Raw genomic sequence first — 26,977 nt, 5'->3', positions numbered from 1 at the left:
GGACCTCCACATCTTGGTTTCTGAGAAGCATCTGCTTCCCCTGTATTCCCGTGGAACTTCTAATGTTCCTGTTTTGGAGCAACAAGGCCACTTCTGCTTGTAAAAGGCCCTTGTGAGAAGGGTCTCTCAAGAGGGATGAGGAAAGGGGAAGAAAGGAGGGCGGAAAGAAACTGGATGGTGTACCCATGGGCAGTAGCATCTAACAACCATTTGTCTGGGATAATGTCCAACCATGTGCTGGATGGAGCAAGGCAGTTTCTGAAAAGCATATTAGAGTGACTGCTTCTAATGTAGCTCTCAACTGATGTGTCAAACCTGCTGCCATGAGGAGTAAGCAGGGTGTGACATTGAGTGGTTAGAGGGCTGATGCCCTCTGCTGTAATGAAGCCATTTCTTAGGTAGACAGTCCAGATGTCTATGGTATGAGGGCATCTGTTGCTTCTACTGATGCTGCTGTGGGCAGTACTTTTTTGAGATGCTGGAGATCTGTATATGCCTAAGAATCTCAGGATTGAGATAGAGTCTGAGGAAGGTAACATGCTGTTTTTTCACTAAATAGCTCCAATCCTTCAAATGGCAGGTTTTTGATGGTGGCCTGAACTTTATGGGGAATACCAGAGGCCTAGAACCATGGTGCCCTCCTCATGGTCAAAGCCATGGCCATGATTCTGGATGCAGTACCAGCAGCGTCCACAGCACCTGACATTACATCTTCCCTACCAATTGTCCCTTTCGCACCATGTCCTTCATCTCCTTTCTAGCCTTATAGGGAAGCTTTGCAACTGATGGAAAGACCGTGGCCCTTGTGAGGAAATTATACTTAGCTAACAGGGCTTGATCCTTAGCCATCCTGAGTGGAAGTGAAGCCAACCTCTATGATTTCCTCCAAAAAACATGACTGGATCTTTGTCCTTGGGAGTACTTCTTTTATATGGCTGAAACTACCTGCGATTCAGGATTACGATGGGAGTAAAAATACTCTAATCCAGATGTAGCATTTATTTATCCTTTTTGATGTGGAGGGGCAGTAACTGGTGTCTGCCATAGTGCTTGGCAGGGTCCAGAAGCCCTTCATTATCAGAAGGGCAATGCATACTGGGCCTGCAGGAGACAAAGTAAGAGTTTGTGAGACTTCTCCACTATGACAGAAGTCACCACTTCAACAAGGATGTCTGCTATCTTCAATACGAGGTCTTGAAATGCCTTATATGTGTTCAGTGCTGTGACGGTTCCAGTGCCGAGGTAATGGCCTCATCTGGTGATGAGGAATAAAGGCTGGAGGGGTCATGAAATGGGATGCTGATGTATCTGCACCTCAGGTTCTTGCTCCTCCTGGTAACTGGGTGTCTGGGTCTCAACAACTTTGCTGCAGGAGACGGGGGCTCTCCTCTTCCATGTTGTGGGCAGGCAGCTCCTGGGAGCTCTAGTCTGTTGTTCCAAATAACTCCATAATGATACAGGTGCTGCATGTTGGCCCATGGGACAAAAGGTTCTTCCAGCCTGGCAGTGCGGGACAGGGACCATATAAGAGATGGCTCCCCGTTCAATGCCAGTGTCATAAACAGATAGTAGGAGTTAATAGAACAGAAGTACTTTATATCTCTTTTGACTGTAAAGGGTTAACAAGTTCAGTAAGCCTGGCTGTCACCTGACCAGAGGACCCATCAGGGGACAGGATACTTTCAGATCTTGAGGGAGGGAAGTTGTGTTGCGGTCTCGTTTGTTGTGTCCCATCGGGTCTGAAGACCAGACTCAACCAGTTCTCTCCATCTCTCCGACTAGGCTCTTATATTTACAAAATGTAAGTATGTACATCAAGGCGAGTATGCTTATCTGTTTCTTTGTTGCAAATGTGCATTTGCCTGGAGAAGATCACTTGTATGGGCTGGAAGGATTTAAATTTGTATTGCGAAGCATTTAATTTGTACTATACCTTAGCGGAGTATTCCATGTCTATGCTGAAAAACGCACCCTAACCATCTTAATTTACAAGATAAATTTACTGTTTTCTCTCGTAATAAAAGTTTCTTGATTAAACCACCTGATTGTTTTTTATTCTGGGAGATCCAGGGACTGTGTGGATCACCAGGAATTGGTGGAGAAAGCATGGAAGGTGAGTGCAAAGTTAGTCTTTCTTCATCTGTCTAGATTACTTTGTCTCTCCCAGTGGGAGTAGTCTGGGAAATTTGCGTTAAGAAAGAGAGGAAGTTGAATTTCTTGCTCTCGGTTGTAGATTCATATCTGGAGTGATATCACAGGATATCTTCCTAGGTATTATCCATGAGGGAAGCTTGGGAGAGCAACTTTGGTGGGGAAAAGGTTTCTTTCCTTGTTATAGTTACCTAGACTGGTTTGGGTCCCCGGCATTCTAAGGTTTGTAGGGGACCAGAGTGTACCAGGCACTGGAATTCCTGGCTGGTGGCAGCGCTACAGGTTCTAAGCTGGTGATTAAGCTTAGAGGAATTCATACTGGTACCCCATCTTTTGGACGCTAAGGTTCAGAGTGGGGAATTATACCATGACAGCCAGGCAGAAAGTGTGTCCTGTGGATGAAGAATGTTTCTCTTCTATAGGCAGTGCTGATGGGAGCTCTCTCTCTGTGCCAAGGTCCGTCTTCACAGACATATCTATGTCAAAACCATTCTCACAGTTTGTCTCATTGACCATACTGTCCTATTCTGTGCCAGTCCAGAGGATGAGAAAATTGTCAGTACCAGTGCTATGGATGCTGGCACCAATGATTCCAGTGCTGGTCCTGGCACCAATGGAGTGTGCTGCACTACAGGCTGCTCCTCACCACGTGATGCCTTGTGAGTCTTGGAGGACTTTTCCTTGGAAGTCTTCTTATGTCTCCAAGTGTGGGAGGACACTGATCTCTTCTTAGAGGCCCAACCTTGGTGCTCTCATTGTCCGTTTTCAACCTGCTGTGATGTTTGAGCAGCCTCTCTCAATATCAAGGCTGAAGAGACTCTGGTGCCACAGCCAATGTTGAAGCTCCAGATGGTGCCAGTGGTTTGCTCTGCAATTATTTCCTTGACACAGTCTTGGATGCAGCCCGGATGCTTGATGGTATGCTGGGATAGTGTCAGTTTCTACAGTATTGGAGAGCTCAGTCCCAGGATTTCTGGGTCAAATGTCACCCTCATCAACTGCTTTGAGAGATGGAGCTTCAGTCGTGAATTCCTGGTCTCAGCTGAGAACGACAAGCAGCTGGAACACCTGCTAGAGATGTGGGACTCACTGAAGCAGAATCTCATGACTGTCCTTCAGCAGGATCATAGAATATCAGAGTTGGAAGGGACCTCAGAAGATCATCTAGTGCAACCCCCTGCTCAAAGCAGGACCACTCCCCAAATCCCTAAATGGCCCCCTCAAGGACTGAACTCACAATCCTGGGTTTAGCAGGCCAATGCTCAAACCACTGAGCTATCCCTCCCCCTCTGGATGAGTCTGCCAGAGGATGGACAAGGATTAAATTCCTCCTTAGATTCCACCATGTTATACAGGGGGTACTGTATGTGAGGTGGACATCGGTACAAGAGGTCTGTTTGATGGATTTCAATCCAATTTGAGGATTTTATGATGCAAATACATAAAGGTAAGTGCTGAAAAGTATTCTGAAGATTTTCAGAGGTTTACCTAGAAAAAAGCTTGCTAGAGTTCTATCAGGTGATGGGACACTGCTAGGTTCCAATTCGCTGCCACAGGTGGTAAGAAGGATCTGGGAACTGACTAAGGGGCTCAGCCACCCCACCCTTTATGGCTGGTCCACTAAACCCTTTATGGCCTCTTACAGTGGCATGAAGAGGCACAGGGTGCAGCTGTGACACCATCAGACACTGCTAGCCAAAAAAATCTAGTCCTGCACGTACAAGACACGTGCACCTAGGCTTGGATCCACTGACACATATTCAAAGAACAGTGTGATTTAAAACAAACAAATAAAAAACCCACCCTTTTTGGGATATGTAATATTTTTCTTGGTTTAGAGAGTCCAAGTATTCCCTCTATTGACCACATCTGAATATAGATTTTTTGTTTCCTTAAAAGTCAGATCAATTGTGATTTATTCAAATATTTATCAGCAAAAAGTCTTAACCAAAGGTACTGAAAATATAGCAATGCAGTCCCTAAAACTCCCAATAATTTCCTTTGGATCACAATTTGTCTTCAACAAAGAGCTATGGCATAATAGAGAAACTCCTTCCCTGCACTCCATCCCCATTACTCTGCTTTAAAGGGCTAGAGCAACAAAAAGGGGCTCTCAAAACCAAAGGAGGATTCCTTTGGCAAAGGTACTGTGCAAGATAGCTGTCTGGCTGCCTCCCAAGGACTCCCTCACAAGTCCCAGCACTGGGGCTAGTCTGGGGGCTATGCAAGCATGTCAGGGTAGGGATGCACTATGGATTTTCTGGGAAGTGCAGTGGCCCATAAGATAGCCTCTGGAGGCTCCTATAACTTAGAAAAGCCCCTAGTGCTGTCAAAGAGTATGTCTACACTTCAGACTTCACATGGCTCTCACCTGTGTTTTAGCCCCAACAGCCTACCCATCCTCATACAAAACCATTATGCCTGTGTTTAGAACCTTTGCAAGGGGACTCCCTGACATCAGTGCCTCCCCCCCGCCCCAGTTCTGCACAGCAAGTGGGAGTGTCCTAGGAGCAGCTGGCCAAGGGCTCCAAGGCAGAGGGCAGGTGCAACGTGACTGCAGAGCAGCAGGGGTTGGGGCACCTGAACGCACACTACCAGATGTGTATGGCTCTGCTATTCAAGTGCACGGCACTTGATTCACTCCTGGGTGGCTGTGTGACCATGCAGCTTAGAGGGAACACACGTTGGGGGAAAGATTTACTATACCCCTGAGGAATCTTTTAGTGGTCAGGTGTGATAGCACCAAGTATCCCTCTACTGGCTGACAGAAGGCTGCTGTAGCCACCAGACAGACTCTGAGAGAGCTGAGAGATAGTCCTGATTTTTTTAGGGTTATTATATAGTCTAAGATCTTTGGAAGGGCAGCGGATGTCAGGGAGAATTGTTAGGAGGTATACCAAATGTGAAACCTGGACCTAAGTACAGCATGTCATGGATTTTCTACTGTGTAGTAAATACATCTTATACCTACTTCGAACAGGAGTTCTCCTAGGTGTTGGAGCCCTGAAGGAGCCATGCCTTGAGACAAAGAATTCCAAGTTGGGATATAGGGCATGCCTTTGTTCTGCGAGAATTGGACTGGAGAGAGATTGGCGGGCACATCACAAGCTGTGACAGGGAAGGGTACTAGGTTATCTCGGCTAAGTGGCAGCAATCAGTATGATGTGTGCTCCTTCTCTTTTTATTTTCAATAGGGCCATCAACAGTAGGAGAAAGGGAGGAAAGGCACAGAGAAGGTCCCTGTCCCAGGACAACATCACTCAGGGAGTGTTGTCCTATCCTTGCACTGGAGCAGTAGCATGGACATTTGTTGTTCAGATGAGTGGTAAACAGGTCTGTGGACGGTGTCCCTCATTGCCTGAATAGGTTGTGAAGTACTGCCAGGCCTATCTTTTACTCGTGATTGTATGTGAATTTGTGACTAAGACTGTCCATTATCAAATTTTGTGTGCCTGGGATATAAGCTGCAGACAGTGACACATCATAGGAGAAACATCAGTTCCACAATCTTATCAGCTCTACACAGTGGGAGGGCAGCCTGGCTCCCCCTTGTCAATTGATGTAGTACATAGAGGCTATGTTGTCTCTTAGGATCTCAGGTGTGATCCTTTGATCAGCAGGAAGAAATGGGCGCAGGCTTTCCTGACCACTCTTAGCTTGAGGAGGTTGATGTAAAGAGATATCTCCATGGATTACCACCTGCCTTGTGTTATGAGGCTGTTTAGAGGCGTGCCCCACCAGGAGTGATGTGTCGGTGGTGAGAAGCAATGATGGGGGGAGGGTGCAAGAAGGGGATCCCTTTGCAAACATTGGCTGGGTCCTTCCACCAGTCTAAGGAGTTTTTGATCCTGATGGACAGTGACAAGGGTTTGTCCAGTATGTCTCTGAGCTGAACCACATGTTCACACGAGAAGCCTGACATGTGGTATCACAGTTGTTCCTGCTGATAAGAAAGGAGTCAAAACTACAAATAAGGACAAGGAGATTAACTACAGAAATGCAAAAAGAGAAAATGATGGTAATGGACTGTGACTAGCTTTGTCTCTAGCCAGGAGCGGTTGAGAAGTAACTGAGGGGGGTTAGCCCGCACACACTAGCTAGCCGGGCCTGTCATAAGTAGATAGGTAAGGTAAGGGTTAATTTTCTTTTACTGTAAAGGGTTTACAAAGGGAACCAAACACCTGACCAGAGGACCAATCAGGAAACCGGATTTTTCAAAAGTAAGGGTGGGAACCTCTGGAGGTTTTTGGCTTTGTTGTTCTTTTGTATCTCCCTTGAGGAACATTCCCTAACTCTATCTATTCTACATTCTCACACAAAGGTGATGACAAAGGCAACAAGGCAAATAGGCTGTATATGCTGTGTGGTATTTACATGTGTGTTTAGTGTGCTGACTGGTTAATTGGCTAATCTTTGAATCAACTGGTACATAATCTATAGGCAAGAGCTGATTGAATCTAATGCAGTGGGTTATATTTCTGATTTCTTTCTTTTTATATAAGTTTCTTTTTAAACCTGGTTGAGGTTTTTGGTGTTTCTCTGGTGAGGCTAAGGAAAGGGGGTAGAAATCTCTATATTAGCTTTACTAGATTTGAATGCTCGCCTCAGGGAGGTGACTCCCTCTTGTTTTGCTCAAGGAGTTAGTATTGCATCGCCAGGCACCAGGGAGGAAGCTGGGAGCAGATAACGAGGAGACAAGGGGGAATCTGTTTCCCATTTGAGATAGGAGACCAGGGTCTGGGCTTGGGATTCACAGGACGATTTGGAACCCGGCGATGGAGCAAAATCCTTATCGGGGCACGAATAGATCCAAGCTGGGTATAAGCTTGGGGGAGGTTCACAGTAAGCACCCAGATTTTGTACGCTAAAGTCCAGATCTGAGACAGATGTTTACCACAGGGCCTCATAGACACTGCTAGTGACGTTCTCCGATCAGCAGCGTAAGAACACAAGCACACCTACAGTGGTGCACCCACAGGGATACTACTCAAAGAAGAATCGTGAGAATCCACCTCAAGACTTGAACTGGATTAACTCAGAGAAATCAGAAATTGGACAGAGGGCAGTAGTCCTATAACTGCAACACTAACACTTATAATAAGGCAATAATCAGTAATAAAAATGTAAGATCAATATGATTAAACAACTACCCTCATTGTAGTATGGTGCCATCAAATTAAGGAAAAACAGCAGCCCATAAAACAGCTTAACACTGGAAAATGCTAAACCACCCTTGTGTTAGGGACTTACCACAGCATGCCTCTTCACTTCAGTTTTTTTAACTTGCCAAATACAATTCTTAATTATGTTGTCACTTTTCAGTGTGAATGGGAAGGGCTGACACCAAGATAAACACATGGTAAAATAATAAGATGAACAATGTATACTTCCCTCCAGTTTTATGACTCTAAAGCCTCATGTTACACAATATGGAACGGTGACCACGAAGAAAAATATTCAGTCACTTTTGATGGCCTAGGTTGGCTCATGCTATTGAGAAGAAGGCTTGATCTTCATGTTAGAGGGTAAAGAATATACTGGGCACCCCAATATTCACAGTCATGATCTGAGAAGACATGGAAGCACTTCTGTGTAGATTTTTACTGGGTTTTTTGAGGGACTCATGTTCTGAATGGACATAAATGCTTAATCATAGTAGCCAGAATCTGGTATCTGTCTGACAACCCCTACACCTAGCAAGTGAAATATCCAGAAACTCCATTAAATGTTTAGCTATCCTGGTGTGCCAGAACAATTAATTAATTAAAATGGACCACGGTTCTTGTGTCCTGTGAGAAAAACCAAAGAAGTCTTGTGTTCTTCACATGGAATGTCATCTATTCAGAAATGACTAATTCTTTCTTTGCTGAATTTGAAACACAGTTTGCACTCTTATTGAAGAGTCCCCCACATTTCTTCTGGTTGGACAACAATTGCACATTACAGTCAACTTGCCAAAACTGTTGAGGGTGAGACAGGTGAAAAGCAAAAAAGCTACAGGTACACCAGCCAAAAACAGTTATTAAACCAGGCTCATGGGCACTGGCTTAACAATACTACATGGAGTAAATGGGTTCCTCCTGTAGTCAGTGTTAAGAAAGGATCAATATCATATACAGAGAATAGTCTCACATACCAGAAATATTTTGTGAGCTTTTAGCAGGATCTATAATGTCAATTTCAGTGCCCTGTACTGCTGATGTCATTCACTGAATAACATTTTTGCAAACATCAATGCTTCACAGTAAGGATAAACAAAAATTTGAGATTGTTTGCCTGAGTTTTCTATATAGTTGTGTTAAAAAACTTTCCCATCGGGGTAGAATGTCTTAGATATGCATTAGTCTATGTAGCTCTGCTTTTTACTGAGTAGCCCACTTTATCTGTCTGTTTTAGGATTTTTAAAAATCATATAATTTGCAGCAGCTATTCTAAAATCTTTCCCTTTTTATGTAAAAAAGCACAATATAGAAAGAGAGCTTTGCTACTGACCTACTGCTGGTAGGGTTTTATTTTTTTGGTGAGTCTATTTCAGTTCCAAAATGAACAGCCAACCCTGCCATCAGGATGGAGACAACACTAATTACAAAGAACACGCTTTAGGAAACAAATCTAGAAGCAAAAGATAATAATATCCCAGCTGAAGGACATCATCTACAAGGAAAGGGATAACATTCTGCAACATGGGGAGAAAGCTCCTACCATGGTGAAATTTCTCCAAACTCTGGCAACAGCACTTATGAAGAAAACATACCAAAAGAGAGGGCCTACAGTGAAGGGGAATACCAACTGAGTGACACAATGAGGAAGAAACAGACTAAAGGCGAACAGATCCTGCACTGAGGGGACATTACACCTTAACTCAAGCACTTTGATACCATGGTGATGACCCTTCACACAACTCCAAATTCCTGGTATTAAACATGTTTCTTTTAAGCTACAATGCTCTAATAGTGTTTAAAATTAACTAATCTTTATTTACAAGCATCACTTTATCTTGACAATGCATTTTTTTCTAGGAATTGTTCTGAATCCATGATCTTCTCCATGCATATGGATCTGTAACTGGAGTTTTATGTCTCATTTAGCATTCAGTTAAAATAGCTTAACACTCTTTTTCAAACTTGTGAAAGACCCTTGTTCCCACTGAAGAAAAGGTCTGAAAATAAAAAAGCAAGTGTTTGGGGTTATTGGAAGGGAAGATAAAACCCAAAAGCACACAAAATCTCTTCACTGTTTAATGTACAAAATATAGTTTTCCTGATTCCCAACAAGCATCTTTAAAGTAGCCAACAAACCCTCTCTTCTCGCCTGAAACTCAACATGGGAAATTTCAGGCCAAAATCATATTTGGGAAATTAGAAATTAAGTCAAAAATTATGAAACTTGCAACTGAAATCTTTTTCTGCTGTCTTACCTATGCACTCCCTGCTGACAACTGCACCATTGTCTTTGCTGAGCGCACTCAGCATCTCAGTCGGCTTGGGATAGGGATGCCGACTTTGCCTCTGTTTCTTCAGCACTCATATCACCTTCCTCCCCTAAAGGACAATTTTCTCTGCAGAGATAGTGGTCCAGATCTTCAAAGACCTGCACAGCTAAGTATACACACATTTTTGCTCATTCCTAAATACATTTATTCATGTGCACATAGGTGAGAAGATGCATAAGCCTCCAATTTGTGCACACACCCCAGAGACTTGTGCATTTAAGATGGAGTGCATTTTTTTTCACTGGGGCCAATCTGTGGAAGCAGAGGGCTCCATTAACCTGCCATTTCCCCCACTAAAAGCCTGGTGTTGAATTTTCATTCAGCTTGTTCTTGTTTTAAAAATTTGACCTGCAATCTTACCATCATGATTAGAATTTCCCAAAGTCCATGGCTCATCTGAATCGAAGTGAGTATCTCCTCCAATTCCTGGTCCAGGAAAATAAGCATGGGCTAGGAATCCACCTTCTCCGTCAAATGGAGAACTGTCTCCATGGAAACCAGAAGCAAAAAATATCATAATATCTGCTTCCTTCCTGTCACTTTTAACTTCATGATAAGGAACCTCTTCAAAAGTTAGTGGCGTCACTCTCTGCCAAACATCAAATGCCTGACGAATGGCTCTCCTTGTATCAAGCTCTCCAACCTTGGGGGTGTGGTTGTGTACACTGTGTGAACGAGAAGAGAAGGACTGATTAAAGGCACACATCCCATTCAAGTCTTCCTATTACAACAGCTAGCAATTCCTGTACATAAGCAAAACTGGACAGGGTCTCCATTTCTGAAGGCACATAATTGTGCCTGCAACTATTTGCACCTGCAATTTAGGTCAGTTTTAGCCCTCATCCAAAGCCCACTGAAGCTAATGGGAATCCTTCCTTAACTTCAGTGGATGTTGCATCAGGCCCTGAATACCTGATTACATTCACAAATTAATGACTTAGATGTCTAATTTGAAAGTGTGAATTATTGCAGGTAAATTTACGTTTGCTATTATCCTGCAAAAGTGTAGGCTAGTGTATAAGAAACTGGCCCTTAAATTTTTTCCTAGCAGCATACCTATCACTAAATTACAGTGAGCCTGACAGATCTCTTTACTCATAGTAGTAATTCAAATGAAACCTATGACACTACCACAGCTGCCAAATTTTGTGCAATTCCATGTGTGATATTTTATGCAAAATATTTCATGAACTAATTTGTTTATTTACAAACAACATGTATATAACCCCAAACTTCATTTTTAAAATGGTCCAGATTTAGTGCTGGCAAAAGATGCCAGCTTGTGAACCCTGGAAAAGGTAGTCCTCAGTTTCCGTGCATGGCAACAACAGTGCAAGCCTCCCAGATACTGTACTGCCAGGCCTGCTTTTCAGAGGCACAGGGGCAATTAAGTCTCCATGGCTTCTCTACTGAGTCTACCAACGAGCACCAAGTGCAGTGGTGAAGAACTTCCCTGGGAAAGGCTGGATTCAAAATGGTGACCTACATATGAAAGGCTCTGTAGCTCAGTGTCTTGAGGCATCTACCCCTCAAATAAATGCTAATTTAAGATGGAGGTCATATATATGTATAATATACAAAAAAACACTTAAGATTCTATCAAGGCTGTCAAATACAGCTTTGATTAGTCTGAAAATGCCAGTATTGTGGACACCTGTATAATCTGTTCAGCCCCTTGGCATGTCGATTAAGTTGCAGTCTTTACTGACACGATCATATACTATGTTTTCTTCCCCCATGGGACAGCAGCAAGGTCTGAACCCAAGACTTTCAGATCTATAGAATAGGCCTCAGCCACTCAAGCTATAGGAATAACCAGAAGGAGAAGCACACTGTTATCCTTTATATGAGCAAGTCCCTAAAGGGGGCATAATATACAGTTCCCCAATGGATTATGCAATTGTTTGTGAGCCAACACTGGAATGTTGGTTTCACTATCCCTGGGTTCTATTCCTGACTCTGGGAGCAGGCTGTGCTCTAGTGGTTAGAGCAACGGATCCAGACAGTACAGCTTACCACATGATTTTTCACTCTCATTCTGCAAGGCAGTGGGACAAATCTGATAAAGTGATTTTATAGACTCGTATTCTGGTCCCAACTCGGCTTGAGCTATGCAGCTTTTGAGTTAGTTTATCTATGAAATAAATGCATATTAGTTGACTCTCCTAAGGTAGGGTTATGAAGTCTGGGGTGGGCGGGAGACCATGGCTGATGGTTTATCTGAGGCCCTCGAGGCTGACTTGAGCCCTTGCAAGGGGTGCAGGAACCCCCAAGAGTACCAGGGTCTGGCCACTGGCCCTAGGACACGATGCAATGGACAGTGCCGCCTGTATAGTGGGTACTCCCTCCGCTGAGTCCTGTCCAGGACTAACTAACTAACTACACTAAGGGAAACTACTAACAACTTTTAACTACTTACAGAGAAAAGTTCATCTCAATAGATTCAGAACGAGAAGGTTTGCCAAAGCAAGAGATGTTCCAGCACCATCACTGGTGGTAAGAAGGAACTGAGCATGGGGGGAGCCAACAGTGCCCCTTATATTGCGCACCATACGGGCGCTACTCCAGAGGGTGCCAGAGTTGGTCTCCTATGGATACCGCTGAGGGAAAAACTTCCGGCACCGGTGCATGTGGCAAGCACACACACCTACAATGGAATGGACATGAGCAAGCACTTGAAGAAGCAGCACTCTTGCCAAAGTCTCTAATAGCCTCTTCCTGGCCAAAGCTCAGAACCAGTGCTCCAGTCTCATTCTGCTTGACCTGTCAGCTGCCTTTCATACAGTTGTCTATGCTTTTCTTCTGGAAAACTTGTCCTCCCTTAGCTTCTATGACTCCGCCCTCTGCTGTTCTCCTCTTACCTCTCTAATCACTCCTTCAGTGCATCCTTTGGGGGATCCTCCTCATCCTCCCTCCAGCTTTCTGTGAAGGCTCCACAAGGCTCCCTCCTTGGTCCTCTTCTCCTCTCCTGCTACACCTTATCTCTGAGTAATCTCATCAGTAAATACAAATTCAACAAGCATGTCTATGCTCAGAGATTAAAAATCTACATCTTTATTGCAGATCTCTCCTTTGGTCCAAAAATTAAAATCTCAGCCTGTCTCTCTAACGTCTCCTTGTGGATATCTAGCCATCAGCTCAACTCAACACAACTAGCTCTTAATCTTCACTCCAAGTCCTGGACACCACAACTGGACACTGTATTCCAGGAATGGTCTCACTAATGCTGCATACAATAGCAATATGCCTTCCCTACTACCACTTGACATTCCTCCTCTTACACATCCAAGAATGCCATTAGCTCTCTTAGCTACAGCATTTCACTGGGACCTCATATTCAGTTGGTTTCTGCCATGAATCCTAAGTCCTTTTCCAAGTCACTGCTTTCCACGATATAGTCCCCCATCTTGTGTGACTTATATTCTTTGTTCCTAGACAGAGGACCTTGCATCTGACTCTATTAAAATACTCTCTCTGATTTTGTCATAACCATAAAGGGAAAGGAACAGCCCTCCTGTGTAGAATATTATAAAATCCCTCATGGCCAGAGACACCAAAATCCTTTTACCTGTAAAGGGTTAAGAAGCTCAGGAAACCTGGCTGACACCTGACCCAAAGGACCAATAAGGGGACAAGATACTTTCAAATCTTGGTGGAGCGAAGTCTTTTGTTTGTGCTCTTTGTTTTGGGGGGTTGTTCGCTCTTGGGACTAAGAGGGCCACATCAATCCAGGCTCTCCAAATCATTCTGAACCAGTCTCTCATGTTTTCAAACTTGTAAGTAACACCAGGCAAGGCATGTTAGTTTTATTTTTTGTTTTCCTCAATTTGTAAATGTCTTTTTGCTGACAGGATTTTACCTGTTTGCTGTAACTTTGAACCTAAGTCTAGAGGGAGTTCCTCTGGGCTATACGATCTGATTACCCGTAAAAGTATTTTCCATCCTGATTTACAGAGATGATTTTTTACCTTTCTTTCTTTAATTAAAAGCCTCCTTTTTAAGACCTGATTGATGTTTTCCTTGTTTTAAGATCCAAGGGGATTGGATCTGGACTTCACCATATAAGGAATTGGTGGGGGAAAGGAAGGGGGGATGGTTAAATTCTCCTTGTGTTAAGATCCAAGGGGTTGGATCAGTGTTCACCAGGAACTTGGTGAAGAAGTCTCTCAAGGCTACCCAGGGAGGGGAAGATTTTCGGGGGAAAGAGGGTGTTCCAGACACTGAGAAATCTGGATGGTGGCAGCGAAACCAGATCTAAGCTGGTAGTTAAGCTTAGAGGTGTTTATGCAGGTCCCCACATCTGTACCCTAAAGTTCAGAGTGGAGGAGGAACCTTGACAGAGGACCTTGCATCTGACTGTATTAAAATACTCTGTCTGATTTGTCTTTATCATTATTTACCATACCACCAATTTTTCTGCGATCTGCAAACTTTACCAGCAGCAAGTTTCATGCCAAGAACAGATGCCTGCAGGACTTGATTAGAAGCATCCACTTTGGATGATAATTCACCATTAACGATTACTAGATATTTTTCTATAGTTCCATTATCATGAACTTACACAATATGGATAATTTTAGAAATGTTTTCACTAAGTTTGTGTAGTCTGTAAAAAGTAAAAGTTAGACAAACTCCTTTCAGCTAAAACCAAATATTTCAATACTTCATTTAGTTTTAATACAAATGTCATAAAATGTTTGCAGAAAATTCCTGGCAGTGTTCATTGTGACTCTGGACTTGATATATACTCAGAATATTAGAGAAATACAAATAAATATAAAATTAAGACATTTGTTTATTATTTTAAAATGACAAAACATTTTTGAGTGCTTTGCAGAACAAAAAAAAAAGACATCCATTTGTAATATTCAGTACCACCTCTGAAAAATTGTCACTAAAAGGCATTCAGGGTTTAAATGACATAATAAAAAAGCAGGTAGGGAAAAAATAATTGTTAAGTAGCACTTTTGATTATGTCATTTAAGCCAAGGGCCAGATTTATAAAGGCACCTAAAGATGCTGATATGCATATGAATATGCATATGCATATGAAATACCTTAAATAATTTTGGAAATGGGATTTAGACTACTAAGTCACTTGGATACTTCTGAAAAAAATTACCTTCCATGTTTTTCTAAAATTCAGCAGGTCATATGCATGAAAAGACATTTTCACTTTTCACAGCTCAGTATAAAATCTACGTCAAACTATGCTTCACCCTTTAAAAAAATTAGAATATACCTGTATGTTATATGTTTCTGCCTCCATTTTTGTCCAGTTAACGCATATCGCTTATTCCTTCGGCTATGGCTTATATGGGGATGATCAGGAACCCCACATCGAGGCTTCTTCATCCATCTAAAAAAAAAGCCCAAAATAAACGCCTGGTGAAAAGGTGTTAAATCTGGGAAACAAGGTAGATGTGATTTTTACTGTTCGTTAAAATTGGTTTGGCTCTCGGTTTAGTCTGAACCAGGATTTACAAGAACAAGGAGAATGACCTTGTCCAGCAAAATATAAGGAGCGTACTGAGCAGAATGTTTTAAGATAAATCAAGGCCATTTGCACGGTTCCCCAAAAGACAAAAAGGTTTGGTTAAAAACTCTTATCCACGTTAAGTAAAACAGCGTATTGTGGGAAAGTGGAAAAGAAGTAAGAGTTAGTTCTGGGAAGTCAGACGGCAAATGGATTTTGAGAAGAGACAGGAAAAGATTCCTAGAAGCAGAAGGAGACAGAAAGGGGAAAAAAGAAGGGAAGTAGGATGTGACTGAGAGGGTGAGGCTGAAGGTTACTGATGTAAGTCCAGCAATGGGAGTAGTCAAGAATGTTCAGGGTGAAAAGCCAACGCTGGAAGTTATTCCTACTGGACCTCGTTTAGTAGAAGCTGAGGACTGATAGTTCAGTATTTTAGTCACACTCTCTCTCTTGCACACACACATACCTACCTCTCTCTCTCTCTTTACCCCTCCCCAGTCACAGAAAGGCATACCTATATCCTTGAGGGTATGTCTGCACTGCATCTGTGACCAAGCCTCTCAGCCTAAGTCCACAGACTTTCTTAGTGGGCTTTTCACTAGCATGCTAAAAATAGCAGTGTAGACATCGTTTTGAGGTTGCGGCTTGAGTTGGAGCTCGGCGTCTCAAGCATCCACAACATCTACACAGCTATTTTTAGCACAGTAGCATGAGCCCTATAGATGAGCCTGTCCACATGGCCTGGAAGGCTTGTTCCCAGAGGCAGCATAGACATACCCTCAGACAGTTGTTTAGGAGAGCTGATGGTGTCCACCAGCTCCTGCAATGTCCATGGACTGAATCATAGATTCAAAGACCAGAAGGGACCATTGGGATCATCTAGTCTGACTTCCTGAATAACACAAGCCATAGAACTTCCACAAAATAATTCCTAGAGCAGAGATTTTAAATCTTGATTTAAAAATGGTCAGTGACAGAGAATCCACATGACCCTTAGTAAATTGGTTAACTATTCTCATTGTCAAAAATATATGCCTTATTTCCAGTATGGATTTGTCTAGCTACCGCTTCCAGGTATGGGATATAGTGTTATACCTGTGCTAGATTGAAGAGCAGATTCTTAAATATTTGTTTCTCATGTAGGCATGTATAGACTATAATCAAGTCACTCCTTAACCTTCTCTTTGTTAAGATAAATAGATTTGAGTTTATCACTATAAAAGCATGTTTTCTAATTCTTTAATCATTCTTGTGGTTCTTCTCTGAACCCTCTCCAACTTTTCAACATCCTTCTTGAATTGTGGATCCCAGAACTGGACACAGTATTCCAGCAGCAGTCGCACCAGTGCCAAATACAGAGTTCAAATAACCTCTCTACTCATCCTTGAGATTCCTGTTTATGCATTCAAAGATTGCATTAGCCCATTTGCCACAGCACAGAACTGGGAGCTCATGTTCCGCTGATTATCCATCACAACACCCAAATCTTTTTCAGAGTCCCTCATCCGATAAGTATGGCCTAATTTTTTTATTCTACCATGTATACATTAATATTTAGCTGTATTAAAATACATACTGTTTGCTTGCTCCCATTAAGTGATCCAGATTGCTCTCTATTAATGATCTGTCCTCTTCATTACTTACCACTTCCCCAGTCTTTGTGACATCTGAAAACTTGTATCTGTGATGATTTTATGCTTTCTTCCAGGTCATTGTTAAAATGTTAAGTATGAAGGGACAAGATCAGATCCCTGAAGGACCCCATTGGAAACACATCTGTTTGATGATTTACAATTTACAATTACATTTTGAGATATTCAATTAGCCAGATTTGAATCAATTTAATATGTGCCATGCTAATTTTATATCGTTCTAGTTTTTTTAATCAAAACATTATGTGGTACGAAGTCAAACACCTTGCAGAAGTCTAAGAATTTTACATCAACATTGTTACTTTTATCAAACAAACTTGTAATCTCATCAAAAAAAGACAGTAAGTTAGTTTGACAGGATCCATTTTCCACAAATCCTTTTGAATTATCATTAATTATATTAGCCTCCTTTAATGCTTTATAAATTAAGTCCCATGGGAAAAGCTGTATACCTTGTCCCTGAGATCAGTCCATGGGAAAATAACTGATGCAAGCCAGACATGAGGAGGCTGAAGGGATAAGCTCAGACTTGCAGATGGAAGCGGGACCAAAGAATTCTGAGAGGAGACTGCTGGGTGAAGAAAGTGGACAGTGGAAGCATGTGACTAAGAGAACCAGGCAGAGGAAAAGACGGGCCAGTGAAGGTGAAATAGAACTCAGGAACAGGTTTGCGGAGTTGGAAAATGAAGAAGGGGCACAGCAGGTGGTCGCTGAAGGAGAGAGGGCAAGGAAAAAGAGAAGACCTGCTAGTTCTACAGGAAGAGGGGAAGAGTCAATGGAGACAACACCAAATATGAGCCCCAGGAGGATACAGGAAGGGTTGCAGGAGGATTGCAAGGGTGAACAGAATCGAGAGGACTTGCAGCCAGTGGGAGCAGGGGATAGACCGGAGAATCACACTGTCACCAGGAAAAGGCAGGTCTACGTGATTGGGGATCCTTACTGAGAAGAATAGACAGGCCTGTAACTAGAGCTGATCCAGAGAACAGAAGGGTGTGCTGTCTGCTGGGTGCTAAGATACGGGATGTGGACCTGAGGCTGAAAAGGATTCTAACGGAGGCAGGGAAGAGATCCGTTGATTGTCCTTCATGTGGGAACAAATGATACGGCTAGATTCTCGCTGGAACGTATCAAGGGAAGACTATGCCAGACTGGGGAAGAGGCTTAAGGAAATCGAGGCTCAGGTGATCTTCAGTGGGATTCTGCCTGTTCCTAGAGAAGGGCAACAAAGGTGTGACAAGATTATGGTGATCAACAGATGGCTCAGGCAGTGGTGCTATAAGGAGGGCTTTGGGATGTACGGCCACTGGGAAGCATTCATGGACAGAAGACTGTTCTCTCAGGGATGGACTTCACCTGAGTAAGAGGGAAATAGACTTCTAGGATGGAGGCTCACACAACTGATTAAGAGAGCTTTAAACTAGGAATTTGGGGAGATGGTTGGGAGATGTCCAGGTAATCTCCACACCGGAATTTAACCTGAGAGGGAAGAAAACAAAGTAAGAGGATACAGCGTGGACAGAAGAATTGACATAAGGAGGAAGGGTAGTGTAGATACCAGTCTAATAGTGATGCTGGTGGTAGAATGTCTGTGCCTAACCGGGTAAAGAATGTCAGTGAAGCCAAACGGCAAAAATTAAGATGTCTGTACACTAATGCGAGGAGCCTAGGTAACAAAATGGAGGAACTAGAGCTACTTGGTGCAGGAAGTGAAACCGGATATTATAGGGATAACAGAAACATGGTGGAATAGTAGTCATGACTGGAGTACAGGTATTGAAGGCTATGTGCTGTTTAGGAAAGACAGAAATAAAGGCAAAGGTGGTGGAGTAGCATTGTATATCAATGATGAGGTTAACTGTAAAGAAATAAGAAGTGATGGAATGGATAAGACAGAGTCTGTCTGGGCAAAAATCACACTGGGGAAGAAAGCTACTAGAGCCTCCCCTGAGATAGTGCTTGGGGTGTGCTACAGACCACTGGATCTGATTTGGATATGGATAGAGACCTCTTTAATGTTTTTAATGAAGTAAACACTAATGGGAATTGTGTGATCATGGGAGACTTTAACTTCCCAGATATAGACTGGAGGACAAGTGCTAGTAACAATAATAGGGCTCAGATTTTTCTGGATGTGATAGCTGATGGATTTCTTCACCAAGTAGTTGAAGAACCAACAAGAGGGGATGCCATTTTAGATTTGGTTTTGGTGAGTAGTGAGGACCTCATAGAAGAAATGGTTGTAGGGGACAACCTTGGTTCGAGTGATCATGAGCTAATTCAGTTCAAACTAGATGGAAGGATAAACAAAAATAGATCTGGGACTAGGGTTTTTTACTTCAAAAGGGCTAACTTTAAAGAATTAAGGAAATTAGTTAGGGAAGTGGATTGGACTGAAGAACTTGTGGATCTAAAGCGGAGGAGGCCTGGAATTACTTTAAGTCAAAGTGCAGAAACTATCAGAAGCCTGCATCCCAAGAAAGGGGAAAAAACCATAGGCAGGAGTTGTAGACCAAGCTGGATGAGCAAGCATCTCAGAGAGGTGATTAAGAAAAAGCAGAAAGCCTACAAGGAGTGGAAGATGGGCGGGATTAGCAAGGAAAGCTACCTTAGTGAGGTCAGAACATGTAGGGATAAAGTGAGAAAGGCTAAAAGCCATGTAGAGTTGGACCTTGCAAAGGGAATTAAAACCAATAGTAAAAGGTTCTATAGCCATATAAATAAGAAGAAAACAAAGAAAGAAGAAGTGGGACCGCTAAACACTGAGGATGGAGTGGAGGTTAAGGATAATCTAGGCATGGCCCAATATCTAAATAAATACTTTGCCTCAGTCTTTAATAAGGCTAATGAGGAGCTTAGGGATATGGAAGGATGACAAATGGGAATGAGGATATGGAGGTAGATATTACACATCTGAGGTAGAAGCCAAACTTGAACAGCTTAATGGGACAAAATCAGAGGGCCCCAGATAATCTTCATCCAAGAATATTAAAGGAACTGGCACATGAAATTGCAAGCCCATTAGCAAGAATTTTTAATGAATCGGTAAACTCAGGGGTTGTACCATACGACTGGAGAATTGCTAACATAGTTCCTATCTTTAAGAAAGGGAAAAAAAGTGATCCGAGTAACTATAGGCCTGTTAGTTTGACATCTGTAGTATGTAAGGTCTTGGAAAAAATTTTGAAGGAGAAAGTAAGTTAAGGACATTGAGGTCAATGGTAATTGGGACAAATTACAACATGGTTTTACAAAAGGTAGATCGTGCCAAACCAACCTGATCTCCTTCTCTGAGAAGGTAACAGATTATTTAGACAAAGGAAATGCAGTAGATCTAATTTACCTCAATTTCAGTAAGGCATTTGACACGGTTCCACATGGGGAATTATTAGTTAAATTGGAAAGATGGGGATCAATATGAAAATTGAAAGGTGGATAAGGAACTGGTTAAAGGGAGACTACAACGGGTCGTACTGAAGGGTGAACTGTCAGGCTGGAAGGAGGTTACTAGTGGAGTTCCTCAGGGATCAGTTTTGGGACCAATCTTATTTAACTTTTTATTACTGACCTTGGCACAAAAAGCGGGAATGTGCTAATAAAGTTTGCGGATGACACAAAGCTGGGAGGTATTGCTAACACAGAGAAGGACGGGATATCATACAGGAAGATCTGGATGACCTTGTAAACTGGAGTAATAGTAATAGGATGAAATTTAATAGTGAAAAGTGCAAGGTCATGCATTTAGGGATTAATAATAAGAATTTTAGTTATAAATTGGGGACACATCAGTTGGAAGTAACAGAGGAGGAGAAGGACCTCGGAGTATTGGTTGATCACAGGATGACTATGAGCCGCCAATGTGATATGGCCATTAAAAAAGCTAATGCAGTTTTAGGATGCATCAGGCGAGGTATTTCCAGCAAAGATAAGGAGGTGTTAGTACCGTTATATAAGGCACTGGTGAGACCTCATCTGGAATACTGTGTGCAGTTCTGGTCTCCCATGTTTAAGAAGGATGAATTCAAACTGGAACAGGTTCAGAGACGGGCTACTAGGATGATCCGAGGAATGGAAAACCTGTCTTATGAAAGGAGACTCAAAGAGCTTGGCTTGTTTAGCCTAACCAAAAGAAGGTTGAGGGGGGATATGCTTGCTCTTTATAAATATATCAGAGGGATTAATATTAGGGAGGGAGAGGAATTATTTAAGCTTAGTACCAATGTGGACACAAGAACAAATGGGTATAAACTGGACACTAGGAAGTTTAGACTTGAAATTAGACGAAGGTTTCTAACCATTAGAGGAGTGAAGTTCTGGAACAGCCTTCCAAGGGGAGTAGTGGGGGCAAAAGACATATCTGGCTTTAAGACTAAGCTTGATAAGTTTATGGAAGGGATGGTATGATGGGATAGCCTAATTTTGGCAATTGATCTTTGATTATCAGCAGGTAAGTATGCCCAGTGGTCTGTGATGGGATTAGATGAGGTGGGATCTGAGTTACTGCAGAGAATTCTTTCCTGGGTGCTGGCTAGTGATTCTTGCCCACATGCTCAGGGTTTAGCTAATTGCCATATTTGGGGTCGGGAAGGAATTTTCCTCCGGGACAGACTGGCAGAGGCCCTGGAGGTTTTTTGCCTTCCTATGGGGCATGGGTCACTTGCTGGAGGATTCTCTGCAGCTTGAGGTCTTCAAACCACAATTTGAAGACTTCAATAACTCAGACATAGGTTAGGGGCTTGTTATAGAAGTGGATGGGTAGGATTCTGTGGGCTGCTTTGTGCAGGAGGTCAGACTAGATGATCATAATGGTCCCTTCTGACCTTAAAGTTTATGAGTCTATGAGATATAGGTAGTGAGGTATTCTGTCCTACATTTCCAGCCAGCTGCCTCATCTTGTACCTGGGGCCAGGGCCGGCTTTAGGCCAATTCAGCCAATTCCCTGGAATCGGGCCCCGCACCTTAGGCCCCTTTAAATTTTTTTTACTTACTGCCGGCTGAGGTCTGCTCCAGGGTCTTCCATGGCCCCGCTCCCCTGACCAAAGCGCAGTCAGGAGCGTGGCTGCCCCACAGCCCTGCTCTCCCGGCTGGAGCCCCGCACCAGAGCACAGCAAGCTGCCCCACAGCCCCGGCTGGAGCCCCGCACCGGAGCACGGCAAGCTGCCCCGCAGCCCCACTCTCCCGGCCGGAGCGCGGCAAGCTGCCCCGCAGCCCCACTCTCCCGGCCAGAGTGCGGCAAGCTGCCCCGCAACCCCGGCTGGAGCTCTGGGCCCTTTAAATAGCCCCCAGAGCCCTGGGATAGCGGGGGGCTCCGGGGGCTATTTAAAGGCCGGGGCTCCAGCTGTCTCTGCCACCCCGTCCTTTAAATAGCCGGCGGAGCCCCTCAGCCCCCATGTACTCTCCAGGGCTCCCGCGGCTATTTAAAAGGTCCAGGGCGGGGTAGAAGCAGGGGAGCTCCGGGCCCTTTAAATAACCCTCAGAGCCCTGGGATAGCGGGAGGCTTGGGGGCTATTTAAAGGGCCGGGGCTCCAGCTGCCTCTGCTGCACCCCCTGCCCTGCTCGCACCAGCCCTGCCCCTGCCCCCCTGCCCGCAGCCAGTTCTGCACCTCGTGCCCACAGCCAGCCCCTGCCAAACCCCCTGCCCTGTCTCCAGCCACCCCCAGCCACACACCCCTGTGGCCCTGCCCAAAGCCAGCCAGCCAGCCCCCCACACAGAGCTGCCCGCACCAGCCCTGAACACCCTGCCCACACCCAGCCCCAAACCCCCTGCCCTGTCTCCAGCCAACCCCATTGCACTCCCCTGCCTGAAGCCAGCCAGTTCCGCACTTCTCTGTCTCCAGCCCTCCCAACCCCTGCTGCATCCCCCTTCGGCCCTGCCTGAAGCCAGCCCACCCCACACTCCCCTGTCTCCAGCCAGCCCTGTACCCCTTGCCCTGCCTGCAGCTAGACCCTACCTCCAGTCAGCCCCTGTCCTGCCTCCAACCAGCCCCATGTCCACTGCTGCCCTGCAGTTCCTAGGGCAGTAACCCTGCACACCTGCTTCAATGAGGGGGTCAGGGAGCAGCTGGGACTCACACATGTGCACACCCGCAGGGAGTGGCAGGGACCCACACATGTGAAATGGCAGTCATTAATAAGCAATCAACAGCATATATGATGCAATGTACATAATATATAATTGTATTATTTATATAGTTATGGAAAGTAATGAAAGGTGGTGTGTTTTTTTTAGTCATCCCTGCCAGGGCCCCGCCGAAAATGTTCGAATTGGGCCCCGCACTTCCTAAAGCCAGCCCTGCCTGGGGCCACACCTGGACAACACTAAGGCCTGGTCTATAGTACATAGTTAGGTTGATACAAGGCAGGTTACATCAACCTAGTTGTGCATGTGTCTACATTTAAATTGGTCTCCCACCACTTGTAAGCCCCCCTCTTATGTAGACATAGTAACACCACCTTCACAAGCAGCATAGAGCCCCAGCTGATGTACTTAAGACAATGCAGTGTGAGTGCTGACACTGCCTTACTTATGTTGACGTAAAGTGTCCTCCAGCAGCTGTCCCACAATGCCCCACATAGACTGCTCTGGTCACCACTGTGAATTCCACTGCCAAGTGGTCACTGGGACTGGAAGCTCCCTGACCCTTTCACAGCTTTGCAAATTTTTTAAATTCCTTTTCCTGATTGCCCAATGTGGTGAGCATACCTAGCAGATCTCCACTGCTGAATGCCCAATTGATCACACCAGCTACATGTTCCAACCCAGAATTTTTCCCAGGAATTGAAATGGGGGGAGTGTTTGAATTTACAAGGGGGTGAGGGTCAAGGGTTGAGACCATGAAGGTGAATGTGGACTGTATGGCACCATAGCGAAAACTGAAAAATGTTTCATAACTATTTTATTAGATTTAACTCGTTGTAAAATCATCACACAAATTAAAGTTGGCTATTCAAGCCTTCTGTGAAGCACTACATCTACATCCTTCTTGGTTTCTTGTTGTAATTTTGTACAACTATGTTAATTAACTTCTTGAACAGAGTACGTTGATCTTTGGTGGCTTCTCATGTGTTTGGTACTTCCAATCCTTCAATTGGTATGACCATTAGCTCATACACATAATCAGACAGAAGGCGACTTCTTTCAGAACACAAAATTCTATTCAATGACAAAAAAGAATGTTCAACTGTAGCTGTTATGACTGGCTGCAACAAGAGATAAATTCCTACTTCTTTCAAACCACGAAACACAGCAGAAAGACTGGGTCGAACCACTAGTCATGATAAAAAAGAAGTTGAAGTCAAATCTTCATTCATTCATTGTGTGACATTCCACTCTGTGTTCAAATTTTCTATTCTGTCCTGATCACATGGCAGATGCATTGTTGGCAGTGCCTCACTCCACTCAACTGTTGGTGTTTTATAAGACAGGCATCTGTAAAAGCTACACAGAGGTTGAGTAGAATCTAGAAGTTGCTGTTGTAGATTAGTAAGAATCAAGTCTGTACTTTTTCAGCTGACTTAACAAATATTTCTTGTCCTCTTCACTTGATGATTCAATATAAGTGCCTTCATTAGTCAATTTCTGGACTGAAGTCTTTGCTTTTTCCAGTATGTTTTCAATGGATAGCTCTCTGATCCAAGCGTAGCTTCTACTGGTGGACAAAGATCTAATACTATTGCAGCAGATGCCTGGATGGCACTGTTTAATAATCCAAGTGGTTTCAACAGTAGACTTACAAGATAGAGAATGGAGATTGTTTTCTCTGAACTTACTAACAAAACTAGTCCACCAGCCTCACTATTTAGATCTGTCCCATCCTGGTAGATATTTTCCAAAGCTAGTGATAACCATTGCAGTAATTTTAAGACAACAGCCAAGGATCGGTCATGAGAAAGCCAGTGGGTTTTCCGAGGTTGTACAAAGGGTATGTCTTCACTACCAACGTTAAAAAAGCCCTGAGTAGTCACAGCACCAGCGCTAGGAGAGAGCTCTTCCAGCGCTGTAAAAAAACCCACTCTCACGAAGGGAGTAGCTACACTGCCGCTTAACAGCACTGAAATTTTCATCATTCACGGGGGTGTTTTTCACCCCCCTAAGCAAGAAAGTGTCAGCACTGTAAAGTGACAGTGTAGATAAGGCCTAATTTGAACTTCAGTCCGAGAGCATCTTCTATTTTTCCAAGTTGTTCAGTCTTTTTGAACTCTTGTTGAAAAAAAAAGAGTATAACAAAGACATCAAATATATGGCTTTTTAAATGTCTTTTGAAGATTCTGCCATTCATATTAGTGCTAGCTGAGTAGATTACAGAACCACAGAATCCTAGGACTGGAAGGGAGATATGTGCCTTAGGCCAGTGGTTATCAAACTTTTGCAACCCAAGGACCCCAATATTGATTTAAATTTTTTTGTGGATCCTGAAGCCAGCTTCTAATTTTCTCCAAGCCCCGCCCCCACTCCACCACTTCCCCCACCCTACCTCTTCTCATCTCCGCTCCACTTGTCCCTCCTTTTCCTGGCTCTTTCCGCCCCCTCCTAGAGCCTCCTGCATGCTGAGAAACAGCTGTTCCGCAGCGTGCAAGAGGCACTGGAAGGGAGGGGGAGGAGTTGATCAGCAGGGCCAGCAGCCCTGGACATGACTTGTGGACCCCGTGGAGTACCCTCCCAAACCCCAGTATGAGAACCTATGCCTTAGGCTAATAAGAACTGTGAAGTGCGCAAACACATGAAGAACTGAGATTAGAACTCATGGGCTCTCTGTTAGTATCTCAGTGCAACTTACCTTGGCTACAGCATATTGAGTGCTCCTCAAAAAACTGTTTATCACTTTACTGAGAATATTTGACAGACCTACAAAATGTGCGAGTATCACATAAGATGGTGAAGTAATATCTTTTATTGGCTCAACTTCTTTCGGTGAAAGAGACAAGCTTTTGAGCCACACAGAGCTCTCTCTCTCTCTCTCTCTCTCTCTCTCACACCAACAGAAGTTGGTCCAATAGAAGATGTTACCTCACCCACCTTGTTTCTCTAATATCCTGAGACTGATACAGCTACAACTACACCGCATACATAAGTTGTGTAACACATAGCAAGTCTGCAGAAGGCTCAGGAGACATATTTTATAAATGGGATTATGCAGAGGCAACTCTGAAGAATAGTTACACTTTTTCTAGGGTTGGTTAAAATTATATCCATTTTACAACAAGCCCTTTCCTTCCAAAACAGAACAAAATAGCCACAGCTAGAAATTTTCCAGGAAATAATACATTCTAAACAATACAATTCAATACTTGTCATTTTGGGGAGGCGGGGTGTTCCTCGATTTTTAAACTTTTATCCCCCTCACTGGAAAAGAGCCGTTGAAGGAGATGGAGTAAAACTATTAAAACAGTTTTATTTTTTCTCCTTGAAAAAAGAAGAAATTTTGAAGGTATTAAAGTGTTTCTGTGAAACATTTTGCATTAAGTGAAACACGATTTTCCCCTCATAATTTGATTTCAGTGAAAAAATTCTGACCAGTTTTCTAGTTTTTTGGAAGACTATTATAGTATTAGGATGAACTCTATATAAGAAAAAAGAGGAAACATTTCAAAAAAGTAGGGCTGTCGATTAATCATAGTTAATTCATGCGATCAACTCAAAAAATTAATCGTGCTTAAGAAAATTAATCGCAATTACTCGCACTGTTAAACAACAGAATACCAACTGAAATTTATTTGATTATTTTTAGATGCCTTCTACATTTTCAGATTATTGATTTCAATTACAACAAAGAATACAGTACAGTGCTCATTTTATATTATTTTTATTACTAATATTTGTACTGTAAAAATCATAAACAAAAGAAACAGTATTTTTCAATTCACCTCATATAAGTAATTTAGTGCAATCTCTTTATCCTGAAAGTGTAACTTACAAATGTAGATTTTTTTTGTTACATAACTGCACTCAAAAATAAAACAATGTAAAACTTTAGAGCCTACAAGTCCACTCAATTCTACTTCTTGTTCAGCCAAGTTTGTTTATATTTACAGGAGATAATGCTGCCTGCTTCTTATTTACAATGTGACCTGAAAGTAAGAACAAGCATTCGCATAGATAGCCGCTTTGCTAAACCAGGGGTGCCAGATATGCTAAACCAGGGATGGGCAAATTACAGCCTGTGGGCTGGATCCGACCCATCAGGGCTTTGGATCTGGCCCGCAGGA

General features: G+C 43.3%; 2 protein-coding genes across 3 annotated transcripts in view; one reads left to right on the top strand and one right to left on the bottom strand.

The window, feature by feature from the left end:
- Positions 1 to 26,977, top strand: part of FAM83C (family with sequence similarity 83 member C) — a 293,103-nt gene that overhangs the window by 167,692 nt on the left and 98,434 nt on the right. The gene's annotated exons all lie outside the window — the stretch shown is intronic.
- The window catches only part of MMP24 (matrix metallopeptidase 24), a 208,423-nt gene that overhangs the window by 116,888 nt on the left and 64,558 nt on the right, over positions 1 to 26,977 (bottom strand). For both annotated transcript variants that reach the window (XM_075072350.1, XM_032766541.2), the window contains 2 exons: positions 14,886 to 15,002; positions 10,004 to 10,308 (listed from right to left, as the gene is read on the bottom strand). In XM_075072350.1, the coding sequence (XP_074928451.1) occupies positions 10,004 to 10,308; positions 14,886 to 15,002 (422 nt within the window). The remainder of the gene's footprint in view (positions 1 to 10,003; positions 10,309 to 14,885; positions 15,003 to 26,977) is intronic.

The sequence above is a fragment of the Chelonoidis abingdonii genome, chromosome 14, assembly GCF_003597395.2.
Source record: "Chelonoidis abingdonii isolate Lonesome George chromosome 14, CheloAbing_2.0, whole genome shotgun sequence".
Taxonomy (NCBI): domain Eukaryota; kingdom Metazoa; phylum Chordata; order Testudines; family Testudinidae; genus Chelonoidis; species Chelonoidis abingdonii.
This window is presented reverse-complemented; position numbering and strand designations above follow the sequence as displayed.